General features: G+C 31.9%; 3 protein-coding genes across 3 annotated transcripts in view; 1 reads left to right on the top strand and 2 right to left on the bottom strand.

The window, feature by feature from the left end:
• The window catches only part of HELRODRAFT_75893 (hypothetical protein), a gene marked incomplete at both ends in the record, with an annotated part of 61,720 nt that extends 56,445 nt beyond the window's left edge, over nucleotides 1–5,275 (bottom strand). The window contains one exon of the mRNA XM_009016041.1: nucleotides 4,848–5,275. Coding sequence (XP_009014289.1) covers nucleotides 4,848–5,275 — 428 coding nt within the window. The remainder of the gene's footprint in view (nucleotides 1–4,847) is intronic.
• A 4,412-nt stretch (nucleotides 5,276–9,687) lies between these two features.
• Nucleotides 9,688–17,246, top strand: HELRODRAFT_191009 (hypothetical protein). The gene is made up of 17 exons (XM_009016040.1): nucleotides 9,688–9,825; nucleotides 10,859–10,925; nucleotides 11,082–11,151; nucleotides 11,520–11,647; nucleotides 12,043–12,493; nucleotides 12,720–12,836; nucleotides 13,036–13,156; nucleotides 13,353–13,468; nucleotides 13,628–13,734; nucleotides 14,019–14,093; nucleotides 14,543–14,587; nucleotides 14,769–14,831; nucleotides 15,095–15,155; nucleotides 15,406–15,496; nucleotides 15,824–15,916; nucleotides 16,286–16,446; nucleotides 16,664–17,246. Exons 1-17 carry the CDS (start codon nucleotides 9,774–9,776, stop codon nucleotides 16,898–16,900), a joined length of 2,055 nt encoding a protein of 684 aa, XP_009014288.1. The 5' UTR covers nucleotides 9,688–9,773; the 3' UTR covers nucleotides 16,901–17,246.
• Nucleotides 17,247–17,451: 205 nt separating this feature from the next.
• Nucleotides 17,452–19,538, bottom strand: HELRODRAFT_170208 (hypothetical protein; the record flags this gene model as incomplete). The annotated part of the gene is made up of 4 exons (XM_009016039.1): nucleotides 17,452–17,628; nucleotides 17,822–17,941; nucleotides 19,006–19,135; nucleotides 19,438–19,538. 4 exons carry the CDS (start codon nucleotides 19,536–19,538, stop codon nucleotides 17,452–17,454), a joined length of 528 nt encoding a protein of 175 aa, XP_009014287.1.
• Between the last annotated feature and the right edge of the window lie 2,674 nt (nucleotides 19,539–22,212).

Genomic DNA, 22,212 nt, shown 5'->3' with positions numbered 1-22,212 from the left:
TGTTTTATTAATCGTTTTTGTGTGCATAACATTCAATGGAATAAAAATCTGTTTAGAAACAAATACCTCTTTTTATTAGACTTAGAAACAAATGTGTTTCATTACTATCTATAGGATATTGTCTGAAATATTTGCATACAGACTTTTTATATGAGAAAATTAAAATATTTTTCGTTTAATTGGAAAATTTTTAAACTGTTGAATGAATATTTAATTGAATTTAATTAAAAGATTGTTAATAAGTTTTTCGATTATTTTAACAAGAACATTTTATTATGAAATTTTCAATTTTTTTTTCAAATTTCAATTTTTACATCGTCTTATTTGTAATAGTGATTAAATGCTCTGAGGGGTTTGCTAAGAGGATTCGATTCTTGAAACATGTGTGGAAATTTGCGTGCCGCTTAAACCCAGCAGAGTGAATGGCTGATGTTTCATCAAATAATATGAAAATATTTTCGTTTAAAAATAAATAAAAATTATTTTATTAAAACTATTGAATTTAATCAAAATATTATTTCCATATATTCATATCACAAAGACAAATGAAAACAGCACTGAACTGAAATACGTACACATAATTTTTGTGCTTCTTAAATAATAATATGTGAGAATATTTTAAAATAATTTTTTAATAATGAAAATTTCTCTACAAATTTACTAAAAAAGTAGTAATGAACAACAAAATACTCATGATTGACTTATAAAATAACTTTCTTGACCTTTATATCTTCCATATTTTTTAAAATAAACAAGGGGTCATTAATACATCAGCTTAGATTGGTTACGTAACGTAACGTGCTAACGACAAGAGCGCAGTTTCTTAATTAACCACATTAACTATATTTTCTGCGCCAGGAAAAATGTCCACTCAGACTTTCTTAGAAACCTGCGATCATTGGCACGCAACACATGACATCACACAAGCAAAGCCTATGTATCAGTTATAGGTTTTCGGTTGGCACCCTTCAAACTGATAAGGTACTGGGATGGGGCAATGTTTCTTATTATCTTAGCAGCGCTAACAATCAAACGCTCCTATCATTGCTGTAGAAGTGTAATTTTAACTGACTGACAGAAAGAAGTTTTGCAAACGTGTCAAATTGCAAGGTGGAATGAACCCGTACAAAACGTTTCATACAGTTCAAATTTTAAAACGAAGATATTACATTGAATTGGTTTCTAAAAAATATATCCAATGTTTTCAATCTTTCACTTCAAGCCTTTAGGAATTTATTTTATATTATTTTTAATACATTTTGCATTTCAATAAATTTTGTCTAATTAAGTGAAAGCATTAAACAATGACAATATTTCAGCAATAAGAAATTAAAGAGAAAGAATTTTCAAGTATCATGCCGTCCTTAAATAGGCTGTCGAGTGACGATGGTAGGAAACAAACAGTACAAAACCATCCATCCAGATCAGATCATTACAGTTGCTTAACATTTCATAACATAACATTTTGGAAACAAACAAAAGAACATTTATCCAAAACGACATATTATATCATAAATTTTTCTTGGCTTTCCATTAATAGTTATGCATTAAAATCGTTAAACACAAAAGGACGCTATGCATTAAATGGTTAAACTGCACCGTATAATAACAATGTTTACTTGATAAATTAATGTGTAAGAAAATGCAACATTGCATCTAAAATTACGTAAAATGCATGGTGAGTGCCATGTCAGTGCATTCAACATTCATAAGGGAATGTTTTTGTATTCTTACTTGATTTTTGTTTTCCAAGTTGACAAATATTGATCCTACCTCACGTTGAAGCGTTTGTTAGTGCGGCATTTCTTAAGCAGAAAACTCAAATTTTGCAATTAACTCTCCTACAGATTAGATAGGCTGCACGTGAATCAGATACAGGCATTTCATTTTGAGGTATACCCCCCCCCCATCTAATTGTATCAAAGTTTTAAAATTTACAGTTTATGGGTAGCAGATAAATTTTAATAATTTATACTGATATAGAAATAAATTTATGGAAAGAAAAAAACAGAGAAGCTGTTTTTATTAATCTATTTTTTACAGGAAAACAAAATTTGGCTGTAGTTTGTTCATTGAATTTTTTTTCAAAAAAATATTAAAAATATTATTCGCTGAAAAAAGAAAAATTTAAATAAACAATTGAATATCAAAATACAAAAACGAAAAAATAACACAATAAAAAGCTCAGTACACAGTCCTCCGTTTCTACCTTCATTTCTTTATTGATCTTTCATGCGTTGCGGCCTACTGCAGAATAAACACGGAGCGACTGATGTTGGAGACAGGTAGAACTTGTTGCAACTCCAACTGGAGTGGTGTTTCAAATGAATGCGAACAAATTGTCAAACAACACGAAATTTTTTATGTCCATGCATTTTTTATATATGTCCATAATTCTTCAAATTTTATTTTCAATCTCAAACTAAACAAAGTCAAGAGTAAAAAACTGTTTTGCTGATGATTTTTAATCTTAAAAAAAATGTTTTGTACTAACTCTTCACATTTTTTAAAAGTTTCATGTTAACAGTGTTACCTTTTCGCAATTATAAACAAATTTATGCTGGAGCTTGTTCAGAAAATCAATAAAATAGGCCAAAAAATGTTTATTCATACACAATATTTTAAAATTTAATCTACAAATTTTTTAAAAACTCTTCAAAAACCAATATCATTTGTCAGCATGTCAGCACGTTTTTACATGTCGAAATATTTTTGAAAAGTCTTATTGATCACCTGGTTGGCATTCAGGAGCGGATTATACGCGTGAAATAATGCTGCCGTCCCTTTCTTCTTGAAATATTTTGTCTGAATTTCTCTGCGAAAACAGATTTAATTTGTTTCAGCTGATTGCATGTGATTGCAAGCTGTTTCATGGTTCACTAGAGGTCAGTGCTGCCCATGCTTTTGCTTTTGACGTATTCGGGGCTGTCACATGCACAACTCATGACTTATATACGTCCATTCGTTCATTCATCAATTCATGTCAAACGACAAAACAACAAATTCCTCTCTCTCTCTTTTCTCTATCTCTCCTCTCTCTCTTTCTCAGTTTTCAGTTCATTTTTGTCCGCGGTCTTCAAAGCCATATTCTTAGTGTCTTGAAAAACTGCGGTTGTGATATCACCGTTGTCATGTAAACTGCATCATATCCTATCGTCGCTCAAATATTCAACACACTCCATTCAAGACTGTTCAAGAAAGTGGAAAATAACAACAACCACGTCATCCATCCTCTACTCCCACCAATCAAAACTACTACACACAACCTTTGTTAACGAAAGCAAAACAATCGCCACTCAATCAACATATCAAGATAATACCTTCATCAAAAGACACCTTAAATATGTTAGCACTCAATAAGACTTTATCATTTACTCAATCTAGTTTTCTTTATTCTTATCGGTCACTTGACTAACTCACTAAGTTATTGACTAGTCCATTTTAAATTAATTTATTTGTTTGCCTTTTCAAACTATTATTTTATTTTATTTTCAATACTTTTCATGATTAAACATTTTTTTCTTCGTTATCTATTTTTTTGTTATCATTTTATGCAATTGCCTTGCATGCTGCAACAGTTTCTGCGTCTGACAGACTCTAAGTTTTTGAAAGATTAATAAAAAAAGTCATGTGCAACAATTATTATGGGCTTTCATGAAAAGAAGTTTTATCGAGTGGTTAATATGGAAGAATAATTTTTATTTTCAGTGGGTTTTATAATGAATTTGTTAAAAACGGTGTTCAGCGCATGCCTCATTTGAGATGAAAAGATGCTAGATGGATCGTTGTAAAAATTGCTCTGATGTCTATGTCCAATCAGTTATTTATCATATCTGCAGATTAAGTCGAATGCTGTTTGTGACATCTGTGAAGCAATTTTTCGTGAGATTGATTGATAGAATGATTGGTTGATTGATTGATGGAATGATTGGTTGATTGATTTATTGATTTGTTGTCGGTCGCAATATAAAATTTCTCATGACGTCATCAGGTCGTCAGCCAACACTGATGACACGAAACATGAAGTGTTTAGATTTGAAATATAGTTGACGTGATGTGATGTTGTATGCAACTGGGCACAAGCGTTTGACGAGATAATATATAATGTTGTATGGATGCAAATTAATGGCTTGACTTGATATAGGAAATCAAAAATAATATTCCAAACACGTTCGATTATGTATGTTTAGTGTTAATTTAAAAAAGAGAGAAAAGAGAGAGCAAAGAAGAGAGAGAGAGAGAGAAAGAGAAAGAGAGAGAGAGAGAGAGATTCAAACAACCAGCATTGGTAGAATAAGATTAGAGTTATTGAAGTTGTTTTAAAATTTGAAACAAATTTAACTTATTTACATTTATGAACAACTTATGAACAGAAATGTTTTCATTTTCAATAGTACGCCGCCACACACGCGCACACACGACGTGCTTACATGGGCAACAATTTTGAAAATTATGAAATTGCTCAAGGTATTATATGCACTTATAAAACAAATTTTCTCTGGAGCGTATGAATAGAAAATAAATGAAACTTCATCATCCCGAAGTTGTGTTGTGCTCTTTTGTAAACGTTGTTTGCTGGATGGTCAGTATTATTTTGATACAGCGTCTAATCAAACATCTATTGAATTTGAGAAAATTATTCAAGGCTGCTAATTATTTGCGTTTTAATTTTTAAGTTTGATTAAATTGTTCAAAAGTTGTCTTGCTTGTTCAATTATTCAGTTTTTTTATTAAAATTCATTTTATGGTAACTGTAATAGTCATGTTCTAATAAAAATTCAAAAATATTGGTAAATGAAAAAATTGGAAGGCTGATTGATATATACTAGCAGAAGCTATCAACTCACACAATAAGATGGTAAGATAAAGACTTCCAATCCTTGGGTCTTTCGAGAAAGTTGTAAGTTTTAGCCTGAAGTTTCCTGTACCTGGCATCTCTCCGGTGGTGTCGGGCGTTCACTGGTCTGCCCAACAGTGATTTTCTCACTAAAAATGTTTGCGCCTCTTCCAAGCTTTGAGGATGTGTCTTTGTGTACTGTTGTTGCAGTTGAGTCAAGGTGTGTTGTTGTGGCGGTTGCTGTTGTAAAAGTGATGGCTCTAGGCTCTGCTTGTTGTTTCTGTATGGTAAAACTTTTTTGGGTAGTTGTTGGCCCTCCTCGGCCACACTGCTGATCTTGCGGCCTGTGGTTTTGCTGGTCGATAGCTTCAACGAGGAAGGGGCAGATTTGTTGAGGGCCAAGTAGGTTGGGGGTCGCTGGCTGGGTCTGGCATACATTTCAACTTTCTACTTTCATTTTACCAAATATTTATTCAAATGCATTTTATAAAACTTATATCTTTTAACGAATTATTTTGAATCGATAAATTAATTTATAAAAGATGTTGATTTTTACGTAACCAGTCCATTTTACTCGACTAAGAAAATAACTCCATGCCTGACAACTATTGAAACAAGTCAATTATCCATTCTGTAATAATGTATTTTTAAAGTTTTGGTAAATAACTGTATTTATATAACTATATCAATGCCACCAAATCACATCATCCACCAAATAAAAACATAATGACAATGATATTATTATCCTTTAACCAAATGGTAACATCAATTCAGCAATAACATCAAGATAATTAGAAAATTAACAACGACATCAGCATGTAATGTATTTTTATATTTAATACATGTTCGTTTCGTCCGTTGATGAAACTCCCAAGCGACTATTCATGCCAATGTCACTCGATCCATGCTTTCAAATGCATGCGTTTGTCCACGCTACATACATCTACATGTATGTGTATGTTTGTATACATATGTATATATAAAATTGTACACACGCATATATTTGTATATACAAATGTATGCAATGAGCAATTGTACGTTAATTTGTTGCTTTTGTTATCTCTTGTTGGATTTAACATTGCTATGTAAATAATAATTTACTGAGATGTTCATAGAGTGTGTTTATATCATATAGTTTTCCAATGTCACTTAGTTTAAAATGCCAGATTGTTTTTATGTAAATTAGGCTCCTAAATTTGTTTCTTTTTTTAATGAACGTTTTATGGTTTATCATACAAAGTGAGATTTATTCGATGAAATTTTTGCTTTTGGTTTTGAAATTTTGCAAAGGTTCTGATTTGAAAGCAATTTAAATAAATTGAAATCAATCAATTTTGTTAAATAAATTGAGTTCGGCTCGTTGATGTGTGCCTATCCAATGCAAATCAATAAATGGCTTTCTAAGAAAGAAATAAAAAAAAATAAACAAAAACGCACAAGAGCAAACAGAAAACATGAGAAATTTAAACTCCGAATTCTCTTTAATTTTAAACAAATGATGCTAGGTATAGTTCTTCCGTTGAATAATGATGATGGCTGTAATAATAAAGTACGTCGGCTGCAAATAGCATGCTAGGATTTCATGTGGGCGAAACATTTGCATAGAAAACAATTTTATATAAACAGACTATTTAAAAATAAGCAAAAGGCTTACAATCATTAATCACAGTTACCCAGTTCTATATATTTATATTTAGGGTTATGATTATTTTTTATTAATTTAATTATCTGATATTAAAATGATTTCTAAGATATTACACAAAAAAATCTTTTAAAAATAATTCGTTTGATTTGTTTTCAATTAAAAAGTAAACACACACAAACGCAGCTTGTTAATGGTGAAACATGGGAGATAAGAGCCATCAATTTGTTGGCGGTGGCACAATGTTTGATCATCTCCAATAAATCATGCTTAACAGCAAATAGGCTAATTCCCCCATTTATTTAATATTCTTTTCAAAACATTTCTTTATTTTTTTGAATTTATCGGTTCGAGGAAAACTGAAGTGACGGTGAGAAATAAAAAAAAAATCAATTTAAATTTTCAGTGCAACTAATTTTTCACTGTTTTGTCTAAAATAAAACTCCTAAATTTGAGTATGAGCTCTTGTTACCCATTAAAACTAAAGAAACTATTATAAAATATTGATCCTTGTTTGTAGAAATAATTTTTCATATTCGCATTTACTCAATACATCTATAATTAACTTTTTATACATTTAATATATGAATGTTTTAAACTTTTTCATCAATCTTTTTCAACACATAAAAGAGACCATACTTTACTTGGAAAAAACGCTGAAAGTCTAAAATACGAAGCTAAGAAAAATATGTGGAAAAAAGAAACGTGGCAAACAAAACAAACAAGAAGGCAATTAAAGAATACGAAGTTAAACTTAGTCAGAACTTAAAAAGAGATAGCAAAAGCTTTTAGAGCTACTTGAAGAGCAAGCAAAAAAGGAACACGATGGTTGGACCGCTAAAGAACGACCAAGGCGATATCGTCACAGATGACATAGAAACTGCGGAAATAATAATAATACTTTGGATTTTTATTGAAAGAAAAAAACACGGAATGCATCCCAGACCCGATAAAACTGTTGAAGGAAAGCCAAGAACAGATACTCAGTGTGGATGTTGCTGAAGATATAGTGGTAAAGATGCTCAAATCTCTGAAGGAAGACAAAACTCCTAGGACGAACTATTTCTTAAAAGAAGTGAAAAATGGTAAAAATGCTCAAATCTCTGAAGAAAGACAAAACTCCTAGGACGAACTATTTCTTAAAAGAAGTGAAAAATGAAATAGGAGCAACACTAACCTAAATATTTATCGAATCAATCCAAACAGAGAATGGAGAGATGCCAATGTCTCACCAATATTCAAGAAAGGGCCTGAGCAGGTGCGTAACCAGCAACTACAGACCAGTCAGTTTAACATGTATATTATGCAAAGTATTAGAAAAAATAGTGAAGAGCAACTTAGTTAATTATCTGGCGAACTACAAAATAATAGGAAACAGCCAGCACGAGTTCATATAGAGACGATTTTGTTTGTCCAATTTTTTGGATTTCTTTGAGAAAGTATACGACAATGTGGACAGTGAGAATTCCGTAGACATAATTTATTTGGACTTATTTGATAAAGTGCCACATAAACGACTCGTCAAAAAACTACAGGCATGTAGGATATCTAGAAATTTGTTTCAATGGATTACTAATACTAACTGGCTGTAGAACAGAATACAACAAGTAGGGATCAAAGGCAAGAATTAAAATTGGATTAGCGTCACAAATGGAGTTCCTCAAGATTTGGGACGACACAAAGCTGTGTGCAAGGGTCAACAACGAGAAAAATGCGGAAGTACTAAGACAAGATTTGACAAGACTATACAAATGGTCTGAAGTTTGGCAAATGCTATTTAACATGGACAAATGTAAAGTTATGCATATGGGAAGAAAGAACAAAGGTTTTCAATATCAGCTGGAAAGTAAGGACCTTCGATCTACAGTAGAAGAAAAGGACCTCGGAATCACAATTCATAAAAGCACGAAAACATCAAGACAATGCACTTTGGCAGCAGCCAAAGCAAATCAAGTACTTGGATGTATTAGAAAAACGGTGGTGAGCAGAGAGAAGTCGATCATCATAAACTTGTTTAAAACATCAGTTCGCCCTCATCTCGAGTACTGTTCACATGTTTGAAGTCCAGATCGGCAAAAGGACAAAAACATTCTTGAACGGGTACAGCGTAGAGCAAGAAAGATGATCGAGGATGCTGGAAAACTAGAATATAGGGATAGACTTAAAGAATGCAAATTAACAACACTGAAAAGTAGAAGACGCAGGGGAGATCTGATTCAGACATATAAGTTAATAACTGAAAAAGAAGAAACACCGTTCAACAGGTCCTTTCAACTAGAAAAAAGGAAAGGATTAAGAGGTCATAGATATAAGCTCTTCAAGAATACAGAAAATCCAATAAAGCAAAGATTCTTCAGCAGCAGTGTGGTAAACACCTGGAACGAGCTGAGCGATGAAATTTCTCAGTGGATTCAATCAAGTTTTAAAATCAAGCTAGGAGAGCTAGGATACTAGGACATTTACTTTGTAGTAGTTCTTACACAGATGCTAGTCTACTGAAACACTTAAAACTTTGTTATTATTATTATTAAATCTTTTTATCTTATTTTAATCCATTCCATTCTAATCTATTGTTAAGTTCAATTCCAACCATTTAATAATTTAAAGTTCCATGATTCCTATTAATTTCTTAAACTCTTAAGTTTAAAGTTGAAAAACATTTGTTGCTAACAATAAAAGCACAATCTGCACACCCAAATGTTTTTTGAAATTTACATATAAATAGAATACAATTTTTTCTTGTCAATTTCTTACAAGAAACTGAGCTATACTACTAAATCTGAACACAGACCGGGAAGCTTTTGTATTATTTAATAATTACAGGCAATTAATGTTCATCTGCCATAAGATTTCGATATAAATCGTAATGAATGTATTCGTATTGAATATATATATATGTATATATCCATGTGCGTGACATAATGCTTCCAAAAAAATTTACTATTTAAATTTAAATTAATTAGTGGAATTTCAGTCTGAAATTTTGTTGGCGTCGCATTCAGCTTTGTATGTAGTGCATTGCATTACACCAAGAAAAATGAAATAAATAAACAATTGATTACACCATGAAAAATGAAGAAAGGTGATGACAATATGATATTTTCTTCAATCATTTTAATTGAATTTTTATCAACCCCATGTCTATGTATTAAATTATGTTTATTTGATCATATGCTCAACATCAAGCTAAAACTAATTTTAAATGAACATAAATTTAAATGCAAATGAAGTTTGGGATCTTAGTTAATTTTTGACAATATAATTTTTTTAGTGAATAAAGCAATAAACGAAAAAATGTCTGGCGATCAGTTGCCTTCAGAAAATGATGTCATCTTATATGGATCAGGTTTGTTTTATAGAGTTTTTTAAAATCATTTTTCCTCTGTTTCCTACCTTTTTTACAAGTCTTTCTTCTCTGGAAGCCTTCTGTCTTCTGTGAGACCATCAGGTCAATGCCAGAATCATACTTGATCTGAATTTGCAAATGCTCAATTTTATTTAATAATTGTAATTTATTTTTAGTAAACAATTATTGCTTTAGCAGTTGAACCTTCTTCGCTTTCTTTTTTATTTAATATTTATAATTTATGACATTAAATATATTATAATTATAAATTCTTCAAAAAAATAAATTTTATGTTTTCAATTTTTTTAATAGTCTTGTAGTGTAAATAGTTAATTTTTTAATTTAAATAGATTAACCATTCACATCAATCTCATACATGATATGATATGATATCATTTCCACTTGACAACCTAAGACTTAACATAAGTTTAAACTTTAAAGTACTTAGTGTTAATTTGACAAATATTTTACTTTACTTTTTATGCATTTTCATTTTATTAATTTAAATAAACTTTTTTTTATAAATCGAGACAAACATAAATGATCTCCAAACCAAATGAATGATTTATAAACCTCCGAGTCCTTTTGCGTTACTTATTTATACAGTGTAGAGTCAATCTTTATTCATTCATTCATTCATTTATACCATGACAGCCTCTAGTAATTGGTAAATTAACAATTAATAATACAAATAACAAGTCCCTCTACAGCTATTCAAAAATTAATTTAAATATAAATATTGATTTGAATAATGAACTAATAAACTAACATGATTTTTTTCTTGACACTTTTCCAGTTTTAGTCTAAAATACAATTGTAAAAAAATATAAGTCAATTAAAGTGAAAAACAAGTAGTTTAGGAACAATATTAAATAGTAAAATACAAAAACAACGTATAAAATTGTTAAAATCAAAATTGAAATTCAATAAATAAACTCCTTTATCTTCCCTTCTCATAAGAAGTAAGATATGCTTGAATTGTGGGCATTTTAAAACTAAATTAATATACAAGTCTAAATAAAATATTTTAAAGGATTGACAGAGAGCATTATATCAGCCTCACTTTCAAGAGTTGAACAAAAAGTCCTACATGTTGATTGGTATGATCATCTAATTTATTTTTCTATTATATTTTATTATCTATTATATTATATTTGTATATTTATTTTTTATTGGTATGGTAGTTATGTGTGTGCTTTGAGATTGTAGTGTGCATTAACTACAATAAAATTTACTTGAGTTGTTTTCACTCGAAGCTTTGACTTCTACGGTGGTTGCTGGGCTTCTTTCAACCTCAGGTCTTTCAGGAAATTGGTGCAATCCAAGGTTCATGAACATTTTCATCTTGTTTTAAATAGAAACAAATTCAATTCAAAATCATAGCACCTTCTCATTTATTGGTTGATGAGTTATATTGTTAATCACTGCAGTCGACATCATTACACATCTTAATATGTAATTTTAACTAGTTGGCTAAATAAATTTGAAGTCGTGTATTTACCAATGTACTGCTATAAAATCTGTTCAGCCTTTTTAACCAAGAGCTGGCAAAGTTTTTTCATCCAGTAGTTTTAGTCAAACAGCTATAGAGCTGTGGAAATAATAATTTTATTTTCATTTGCCAGTTGAAGAACATCTACTCAGTAGGTTATTTTACAATCTTCATATAACTAAGCAGTTTATTCCCACTGCAGTGCTCTCCTCAGCTTAGCTGTCCTGATGTTAATTTGGAGAAGTTGAACCTGAAAGATGGTGAAAGATTTGTTGACCTGTTCAAACAGCCAGAAATTATTACAACTGTTGTTGAAGATCCTGAAATATGGTTAGTTCAGTTTTTTAGTTTTCATGTAATTTATATTGTAATTTATTGTATTGCAACCAAATTTTTTTATTCAGAGCAAGTTTGTGTTTACATAATTTTGATTGCTATAAGTTTTTATTTATATCAGTAGTGTAGAAGGTAGGGGCTAAGAACAAGAAGACAACATTGTTGAAAGTAAACATCTAAAAATTTCACATATCATTAAGACTTAGGTGAAAGAAACGAACCTTAATGATGACTACCATTTTTTTTTTAATCTGTATGATTGATGATTGACATTGTGTATTTCATAAACCAAACATACGACACGTTTAAATAACTTTCTTATCATATCACATCCAAAAGTTTTTCATTTTCACTCCTAATAAGTTTTTTCCTAATTTCAACTTCTTAAGTGAAAAAGAAATTAAAGATGAACTCCCCTCCACCTTCTGGATGAAGAGTAACACAGAACCAACTGTCAGGCCAGAACAAGAAACTGTCGACCTCAACAGATCAATCATTTCAGAAGCAAACACTTCCTTTGAAGAAGAAGCTGAACCCTCACTGCCAGCATCTGAGGAGAAGCAAGGGAAAACATTTGAGAATCACGAAGATGTGCTAACAAGCAAGGAAGAAGGCAAACCTGATGAAGAAGTCTGCTTGAAAGATTCATCAAACGAGAGTGCACATGCTGAAGATGGTAAGGATGTGTGTGGTAAGAAAGCAGAAGATGTCTGTGAAAAGAAAGCTGGTGATGTTTGCGGTGAGGAAGCCAATGATGCCACGTTGCTCCAAACTTTCAATGTATCAGTTGATGACGTTGTTGCTTTGGACCGAAAGTTCAACATCGATCTTGTGTCAAAGGTCAGATGTTTCATTGTTTGTGTTCATGATTGTGATCAACTGAAAAATATTCGCTATTTTGTCTTTCTACTTTTAAATTGATGTTCTAGTTTTACATTACAAAGAGCCATGTTGTACCGAAGAATGTTCCGTTAAAATTCATTAATTAATATTGAATTGTTATGTTACTTATACAAATTAATGTGCTGTGTTTCTAATAACGATGTTGTTGATAACTCGCTCACAGTTGTTGTACAATAGAGGCTGCATGGTGGAGTTGTTGATCTCATCAGATGTCGCTCGCTACTGCGAGTTCAAGATTGTCTCCAGGATCCTCACCTTGCTCGATGGAAACTTTCAAACTGTTCGTGTTTTCATTCAGTACTTTCTCTCTTTTTATTTACCAATTGACATTTGTTTTTAAGTTTTTTAATAATAGGCTTGTTTTAAAAAGAATTTTTAGAATACAACTTTTGTAGACTAACTGTTTAAATAAAATTTATTATGACATGATTTCCAAGAAATAAAATTAACCTTACCATTGTGTACTTCAAATATATCAGGTACCTTGCTCAAAGTCTGACGTCTTCGCAACTACAGCTGTTGGCGTGTTCGAGAAGAGGTTGCTGATGAAGTTCCTCAGCATGGCACTCATCTACACGGAGAAGCCCGAGGAATATGAAGGTAGGTTGTCTCGAAGGGATGAATATTATTTTCCAACTAACATCAGTCATCAATTCTTGGCGCCATATCGTGCAAATTATTATTATTGTCCTGCAAATAAGAGGACTATTTTATTAGTTACCTGCTGGATGATCATTAATTTATTATGCTCATTATGTGCCTCACAAATATCTGTAAATAACTTATTACGTTTTAGGATTTGAATCGAAAAAGTTTTCTGAATTTTTGGAGCACAAAAAGCTGACAAGGCTGTTGAAGCATTATGTTCAATACGCCATTGCAATGGTGGACGATGATGCCACAACTCTGGAGGTTGGAACACACTCAAACACCAATGAATCTAGTTCATTTAAGATGAACATCAAAATATGGGATTTGAAGATATTATGTGAACTGCAGTTAATTTTTTGATGATATTTTAAATTAGATCGTAGAGATCATAAAAAACAAGAAACAACAAACATGCTGCAGGGCTTGGAAGCAACACGGAAGTACTTGGAATCTCTTGGTCGTTATGGCAACTCATCATTCCTGCTTCCTCTCTATGGCGTTGGAGAGCTGGTTCAGTGCTTCTGCAGGTCTAAAGTCTAGTCCAGCAATTTTTTGTTTTTCTTTCTCTTTTTGTCTAATTTTTTTACCTATTTAAACATTTTTGCATGTATTTTTATAGTTTAAAGAGTTAAACATTTTCAAATAGTGGGTTGTTTTTTCCATAATATGTTTTAAGATGACGAGCCATACAATTTTAGTTTTAATCAGCTGTTAATTAGATATTTGTTTTTATTTCTATGTTGTGATCATCTTGTTAACCTGTATGCTCACTACTAATTAATATTCTCTTCTTCCACTGATCAACGTGCAGATTGTCAGCAGTTTTTGGTGGTGTTTACTGTCTCAACCGATACCTGGCTGGTGTTGTGGTTGATTCAAATGACAAGTACATTTATATTTGTATAAAAAATGTTTGCAATAAGTAAATTTATTTATTGATTGAAAAGTTAACTTGGAAAGTGAAAGGACTTTTTTTAAACTGCTTAACCTGGTCAAGACATAATCTGCCAAAAACAAACTTAAACTACATGGATATGATGCATTACATTGCAATATGTTTATATCTTTACGTTCTGCGGTGGGAATTTTGTTGATCTTCGACAATTCGGACGAATTTTACCGATTGTTTAATGATAAATATCGATTGATCTGTGTATGTTTGAATGATATTTAAAAATCAGTTGAGAGAGTTTTTTATTTGAGTTTACTGAACATTAAATTTATGATTGCCTGAGTTAAAATTCCGTACAACAACACTTCTTTTTATCATGTTAACCAATTGGATGTCACATTGTTATGTTGTTAACAAAGTATAACTAATTATATCATTTGTAGTGTGGTATCTGTGGTTGATAGCAATGGTGAACGACTCAGCACGAAGTATGTTGTATTCATTGTAGGGCATGTTGTTCGTTTTTTGTTTGTATGTATATATATATGTATGTATGTATGTATGTTTGTGTGTGTGTGTGTGCACGTGCTTGCGTATGTGTGTATTATGTATGTATGTTTTTTGTATGTATATATGTATGTTTGTATGTTATTATAAAACATTTGACAGATGGCTGGTAGTTGATCCAATGTATGTCAATGAAAATTATCTGCCATCAGTTTGTCGCAAAAGGTCTGTGTCATTCTTTAGCAATCTACATTTTTCGCATTCATTCATTTATATTTTATTTATATTTTATTATTTATTTATTTATATGTTTTTAGTTTATCTCAATTGGGTAGTAGTTTTATTTCAAAGTGACAACATTAAAGTAGTGAACTTGTATCTAAATTTGCAATAGAGAAATTTTTTAAACTGTTTTGACAATGATATCAACTTCGCCAGCACGACGATCTTATTTGATTCAATAATGACCTCCCCACATTTTGTTGCAGAATGATGTCTAGAGTGATTCTCATAACTGACAAATCAGTTGTGCCAGATGCAGATAGCCACGTTAGTTCATCAGATTTTCATTCTGCCAGTGGTGTTTTGTCACTTTTTGTTATGCTGTTGTTTTGATTTATTTTTAAATTTTGAAGATTATTTTGATGTTCAGGTTGATTAATCTCCATGTATGGTTTGTTTCAGCGCCGTGTCTTAACTTTCGTTGTTTGTTGATTAGTTTTACTTTTGACTAATTAATTAAACCCCTGACGCAGCATAATTCATTCCAGTTTCACAAACTAACATTGAACAACATCAGATAACATTGTGCAACGTAGCAGTGCAGGGCGGCAAGAACATTATCATGCAAGAGTTCAGTTCACTATCACAAGCCTGTCCTGATCATTATTGTTAGACGATGACCATTTCTTTTATTCAGTCATTCATCCATGGCTTTGTTGAAAAAATTGCTGAAAAAAATAAATTATTGAACACACACACGCACACACACACGCACACACACACGCACGTACATAGATGCACGCATACCTACATTCAAACGAGTTCAGTTTTGTTACAAGGAACTGATTCTATAGTTTGTATTTTAAGTTGGGAGCACCAGTAGCCCGGCGTAGACAGTTTGATTTTATTTACGAACGAAACGTAAGGAAAGGATGTTGATGGTCAGTAATATTAATTATTATCTTAACAAGTCAACATGAACACTGCTTGCATAGACATGGTCCATCTGACCTGCGAGACTAGAGTGGATGCCCACACAGACCTCAGTCCCTTTGTGAAGGACCATTTTCATTCCTCTACCTCTTCCGGTAACTCATCTCAATGTTTTGTTTTTTCAAAAATAATTTCAGTTTTCATTTGATTGAATGGCTTAATTATATATTATAACTGTTATTTTTATTTGTAGAGCGCTGACTATAATTTCTTCCCATCTGCACTCTTGTGTGTATACATATATATGTATATGTATATACAGTATTGTATGAATTCTATCTTTTGCTTCTAACTCCTGTATAAATACTGTATAAAATATGGTCTTCCAACATATGTGTATATATATATATGTATACAATTTCCACATTTTTATTTTGCTCTTGATCCAAGTTAATAGGAGCATACTTTAAAAAAAATGTTCCAAACTTAGTTCAATACGATAGGAATTGCATCGTTTTTTGCAGAGATGGATTCTGACGTTGTGCAAGACAAGCCGAAAGTGTTGTGGGCTGTGTACTTCAATATTGCGGGTTTCCACGTTGTGACACCCGCTACCATCTTCAACAACGTTCTCATCACTTCCAATCCCAATGCTAATATAGATTGCGATCGACCAATACATGAAGTCTGCAATCAAATACTTTTACTAAATTTTTTCAATTTATATAGTTTTTGCTTATTTTTTACGTTATTATTAACATTTATACTCGAAAAATCAAATGAAACTTCAAACTTCATTCAACGTTAGTTCTCCTTGCAACAATTTCTAATTTGAACGGCCACCATGTAATGTTTAATAATTTATTTTCGTAAACAAAACAAATATTTTCAATCATTATAAGGCTGAATGCGTCTTCAAGAGGATATGTCTCGACCAAGCATTCCTACCGAAAGCTCCAAGACCTGAAGAAATCATCTTCTGCGAGGACCCTGCCGACAGAACATCCGATCAGAAGAATGATGATGCTGAACTCCAAAGTCAACCTAATGCTGAAACTGATGACGTCAAAAAAGAATTTGAAGGTGAAGGTAAAGAAGTGATAGGAGACAGTGAGGTCGTCAAAGCAGAACTGAGTTGATGCAATTACCTCAACCATGATTTTGTCTGGATCTAATTTCTCAGAAAGTTTTCCATATCTAATATTCATTTTTTTTGTTAAATTTTGTCGCTGACTGGTCATCAAGAAATATTTTTATATTGGTTTTATAATTTTTTTTTATTGTTTCGTTCATATTTTACATCTTCGTCATTTGTAACAATACTTTACGCTCTTTAATGGGCCTCAAATTGAAAATAATTTAAACTAATTTAACTCTAACCACCCCACCCTGCAACTGACGATTCATTTTTTAAGGCATGTTTAATTTTGAACATTGCATGTTGTACACGTCAGTTTTGAACTTTAATAAAATTTACAAATTAAACGTTTGAATGTTTCCTTTAGAATCCGTCCAATGATGGGAAGTTCGTTTGGAAGTTTTCAGGCTTTATGTAACCTTGCTGCTCCTTTCTGTAGTATAATTTTATTTATTTCGAAAAACTTTAGAATGGGTTATAATGAGAAGCAAACTAATGTTGGCAGCAAGTCTGAAAATGAAATGAGTGGATAATAATTTTCATAAATTTCACTTACACGAACGTTCGCTCGAGGCAACAAATTCTATCAATAACTATTTGCGGGTCCTTAGCGTAGCCTCTGGTGATGCCCAAGTACTTGTACACCTGCACGAAGATCGGGAATGGTACGCTGCCAGATTCGTTCAGCGTCACGCACATGCAGGCTATTCTCATTGCATCAGTTAAATTCTGCTCGGAAAATATTAAATAATTCTGATTTTTACATGTCAGAAAGATAAAATTTAGCCTAGAAAGTTATAAACTCGCCGAATAAAGTTACATGATGATTCAAAGTTTACTATGTTAAGCTGGATTTAAATTGCAAGCAACGTGCATCGGCAATGGAGTAACAAGCAAAGGCGAAAAATTCCATCCACTTGACGTTCTCCTTGTCAGCGAAGTCTCCTTTCTTGAGCAGCCTGTCCAGCTGGTTAGGCAGTAGTGCAAATCCCATCCAACGAGTCTTCAACTGAAACATGCTCACTGTCTTCACAGGAGCCAACTGTAGGAATTTACATCTAACAATCATTGTAACCATGGTAAGGTTTGAAGCGCGAATTGAATTGATCAATCGTATTTTGCTCTAATGTTACGTTTTTAATTCTTGCACTACAAATTGAGTCTTCAAATAAATAGTTTCTAAAATTTGGTGTCGGGATGGTTTATCAACTAGGTCTTGTGTTGCAATGACATGGTTTGAATGCAAAGGCATACCCGTCTACGCCGAAAGTTAATGCAATATTTCGTATCTGTTCTTATACGTACAATGTTCAAAAAATGATTATTGGAAAAATCTCGTTGCTTCAAGCAATAATCGACTTAGACTTCTTTGGTCTGATATTCGCAAATTACTTGAAAAAAATCGCGCTGATCTTTCTGAAGTTGAATACAATACTTAAGACTTTTCTCGATTATTCAGCGAAAAGAATGTTTCGGTTCGCAAATTGACATGCGGTTCTTTAGGACCATTCTTCTTACTCTAAGCACTTTACACGAATTTTTGTCATTTTCTGGCTTTTCAACTTATTCTAATGATTATATAAATAAAGTTATACTTGACGCACCTACTTAATCAATGAACAAGACATTGAAGAAAATGCTTTTTTAAAGATCATTTGATGAGCCTAATCCTACGCACTTGTCCAGAGCATTCTTTTTAAACAACCCTAATGTGAACATTAAAAAACATGTTATTATCAAAAACCAATCTCAGGTTGCGTGAAGATGTGCAAAATTTAATGTCAGAATCACTAATCTGTTAGACTTATTTTTATTAGGCTGAAAATGGCAGTCAAAGGCTGAAAAACCCTCTTTTTGTCCAAGCTTATCCGTACTAATGTCTTTTTCTCTCTCCATTCATTGCATTGCTTTAAAAAAGTGCTACGCAATGTACTGCAATAATCGTTATAGCGCATCTGAAATCTTTTTAAAAGATTTATGTGTGCTACGAAGCGCAGTTGTACCTAGCGGAAATAGAGAACTATAGGGAAAATGATTCCTTGGTTAATTACACGTTGTATGTAAAATTATTTCGGACATTCTTTTGATTATTCGTACGACCCTAACCTGTTTGTGGAGCACTCTCAAGATGCTGGGTGTCAGTTCCGTGTGCTTCGAGTAACTGGAACGTGGCTCCCCTGTTGCCAAGGCTCGAAAATATCTTGAAAGTTTTTTTAATCCTTTAATAAAAAATCCTCTAAAAGTTTTTTCGATGTGTTATCACTGTAATTAAATGGCAAAAACTAATTCTTTATTTAAATTAAATCAAAATCAAAATGGTAAAAAAAACATGAATTAATACGATAACCTCAGGATTATTATTAAATATACGCTGGTTCCATTTGTTTGTCTCATATATTTGACTATTTTAATTTATAAGACGATCTATAAATTGCAACTCAGCAGATGCTTAAAACTTATTTTATCATAAACTGTATTCATTCGTTCACACGAATAATAAATTTTCACCAAAAAGCTTTTCAAAATTTAATTTTTTACGCAGTGGCCCAGGCGAGAACATCGAGCGGTTGAGCTTTGATTGCATCGTCAGTGAAGTTCTTCAGTATCTTCGGTAGCTCGGGCGGAATGAAGGCGTTCATCTTGTAGTTGATTTCATTGGTTTTTAACAGTTTGTCTGCCCTGGAGAGTTATTCATTATATTTTTACAGTAAATAAACATTGCATAATTTAAACGCTTTCTAAATTATTTTACACTCCTAATAATCGCATTCAAACAATTTTTCAGCACAAAAATTATCTAACATAGTTTTTTCCCTGACAAAATTTTGAAGAAATTAAAACGTTAACGAGTTTTTTTTTGTTTTATGAAAATATTTTCAAGCGTCAGCACAACAAAGAACAAATAATAACATTTTTTACTTGAACAGAAATTTTGTTTTCGTTGGAAATATTGATGACGTGAAAGTAGAAAATAATGGAATAATTGTTATGGCTTTAAGAAATTTGGATTGAGAAGGAACTTAAACATCAGTCTGGGAAAACATCGCAGTGACCAACATAGAGAAATTTAAAGGAATAATTCTGTTTCGCTGTCTTTCTCAACAGTACCAAAATGGCATCAAGTGGATGTTGTGGCTGCTTCAATGTGAGATTTTCATGTTTTATGTTTATTATTCTTCATATACAATACTACAGTAAAATTATATACAGTGATCGTTTCCTTTCATCTAATGAGAAAATTCTATCAACCCATAACTTCTTTGAATCAAACAAGACGATAAAAAATACTATTTTCTTTATGAGGTCAAAGATTCGTGTCCAATGAAAAAGCCTACTGGGCCTGACTGTTCGGTGACTTACAACTTGCTGGGTCAGCGTCTCTGCCCCTACCCCTACGAACATCCTGACCAGTGCACCGCCAACTACAATGTTATTGGCCAGAAAGTAAGTTTGATTCGCATTCTTTTCAGAATAGCGTGGCTGATAAACTTTTTAGAATTTTTATCCAATCTAACATTTATCTTCGATTCAAATTTTTCGAAATCATCCTTTTCAATGAAATGTTTTGTTAGAAATAAAATCGTTAATCATGAAATGAATGTATGAATAACAGAGTCACATTGTCAATTGATTATTAAAAATCAACAGTTTTCTACAAAATAATAGCACTCAAGATATTCAATAATCCAATATTGATGAAAGTAACACAAAATATCTTAGGTGTACACATTCGACCCTGAATGTCCCTGCTACCCCATCAAGCCAACGGGCTACAACCTGACCTGCAGTTACTGCGAGAAGTGCGAGAAAAAAAATGTTTGCGCTAGGAGGGTGCACCTGTCATGAAGAATCTACTGGAATAATTATATTAATTATATTATAGTATTATATTATTAAATAATTATGCATAATTAAATCTATAACATAGTATTTTTAATCGTAATTATTTTTGCAGTAATGTGCATATATAACTAATTTTGTCATGAGGCTAAATTTAGAAACGTACAATTGTAAATTATAAGGCATGAACATCATCAACATTTCTTTACTAGCAGATTTCTTTCTTTTTGACTACCTATAACAATTACTACTTTTGGAATATCGTACAGTTTTTCTTCAAAAATACAATTTTTTATAAAAATGCAATATTTAATTATTTATTTTGTTTAGAAAGAAAATTAAAAAATATTTCATTAATATGGTGCCTACAATAATCTATAGATCTTCATCGTCATCATACTCCGCGTGCCATTCCGCTCTTCGATATTTAACATTGTATTTGTAAATGCAAAATGCGAAGGTTGAAAAAGTTGAATAATTTGGGTTGAGATGGCAGTGAGAAACTTCAAAGTCAGAGAGTAATGTTTTACAACTTTTAAGAATTTTTCAGTTAAAATTTGTCAGTCAAAAGCAAATGAATGTAGTCAAGTCATTTTTAATGAGCGAGATTAATGGGAAGATTTTATAGAAGTACGTTCAGAAAACTAGTAAATATCATCTGCAAATAAGAGCGAGAGTTTGTGTTTTCTACTGTTGTCATTTTCCATTTTATAACGTTACATGATGTCTCAATTAAATTTGGGTTTCGTATTTGCCTTATTTGGGCATTTTAAAATTACTGTGTACAGAGTTGGAAACTATTTTTAGATGAATCAAAAACAAATTATGTTGTAAATATAAAAACGAATGGGTCATAATTATGAGATGTAATAAACAAATGATGGATAAAATGTTGGAAGTTTTTTTCATCTCCCCCCGGATGAAATACAAAAAATTTTCATCCGAAAAAGTGCTCCAATGGAGTGCCTCGTGTTGTTGGTTGTTTTGTGGGTTTGTTGGTGTTATTTTTGGCGTTGGCTGGTAAGTTTCGCTTTGATTGATAGGAAAATGTACTTGCTTATATTACAAATAAATGAATAACATATTTGGCACTTTTGTAAATGCAGAAACGTGCGCGTGCGAGTGTTTACTACATTTATTATAATTTATTTGCACGATAAAATAAACTACTTATTTAAATAGAATTTTCTAGTGAAAAGATTGTAAAGTCATTCATTACTTATTAACGTTCCACGTTCACCTTATTTCAAATGACATTGTTCCAATTCCTGATTATAAATCACTGAGCGTTTATTGAAGCTTGTGTGTGCGTGTAGAGAAAGAGAGAGAGAGAGAGAGAGAGAGAGAGAGAGAGAGAGAAAGAGAGAGAGAGAGAGAGAGAGAGAGAGAGAGAGCTTAAATATGCTTAAGTTAATTTGTGTGTGTTTTTGTTGGTTTGTGTGTGTCTGTGTTGGTTTAAATTAGTTGGTACAT

This window comes from Helobdella robusta (assembly GCF_000326865.2).
Source record: "Helobdella robusta unplaced genomic scaffold HELROscaffold_17, whole genome shotgun sequence".
NCBI classification, from domain to species: Eukaryota; Metazoa; Annelida; class Clitellata; order Rhynchobdellida; family Glossiphoniidae; genus Helobdella; species Helobdella robusta.
The sequence above is the reverse complement of the archived record's forward strand: the minus strand, read 5'-3'. Positions and strand labels throughout refer to the sequence as shown.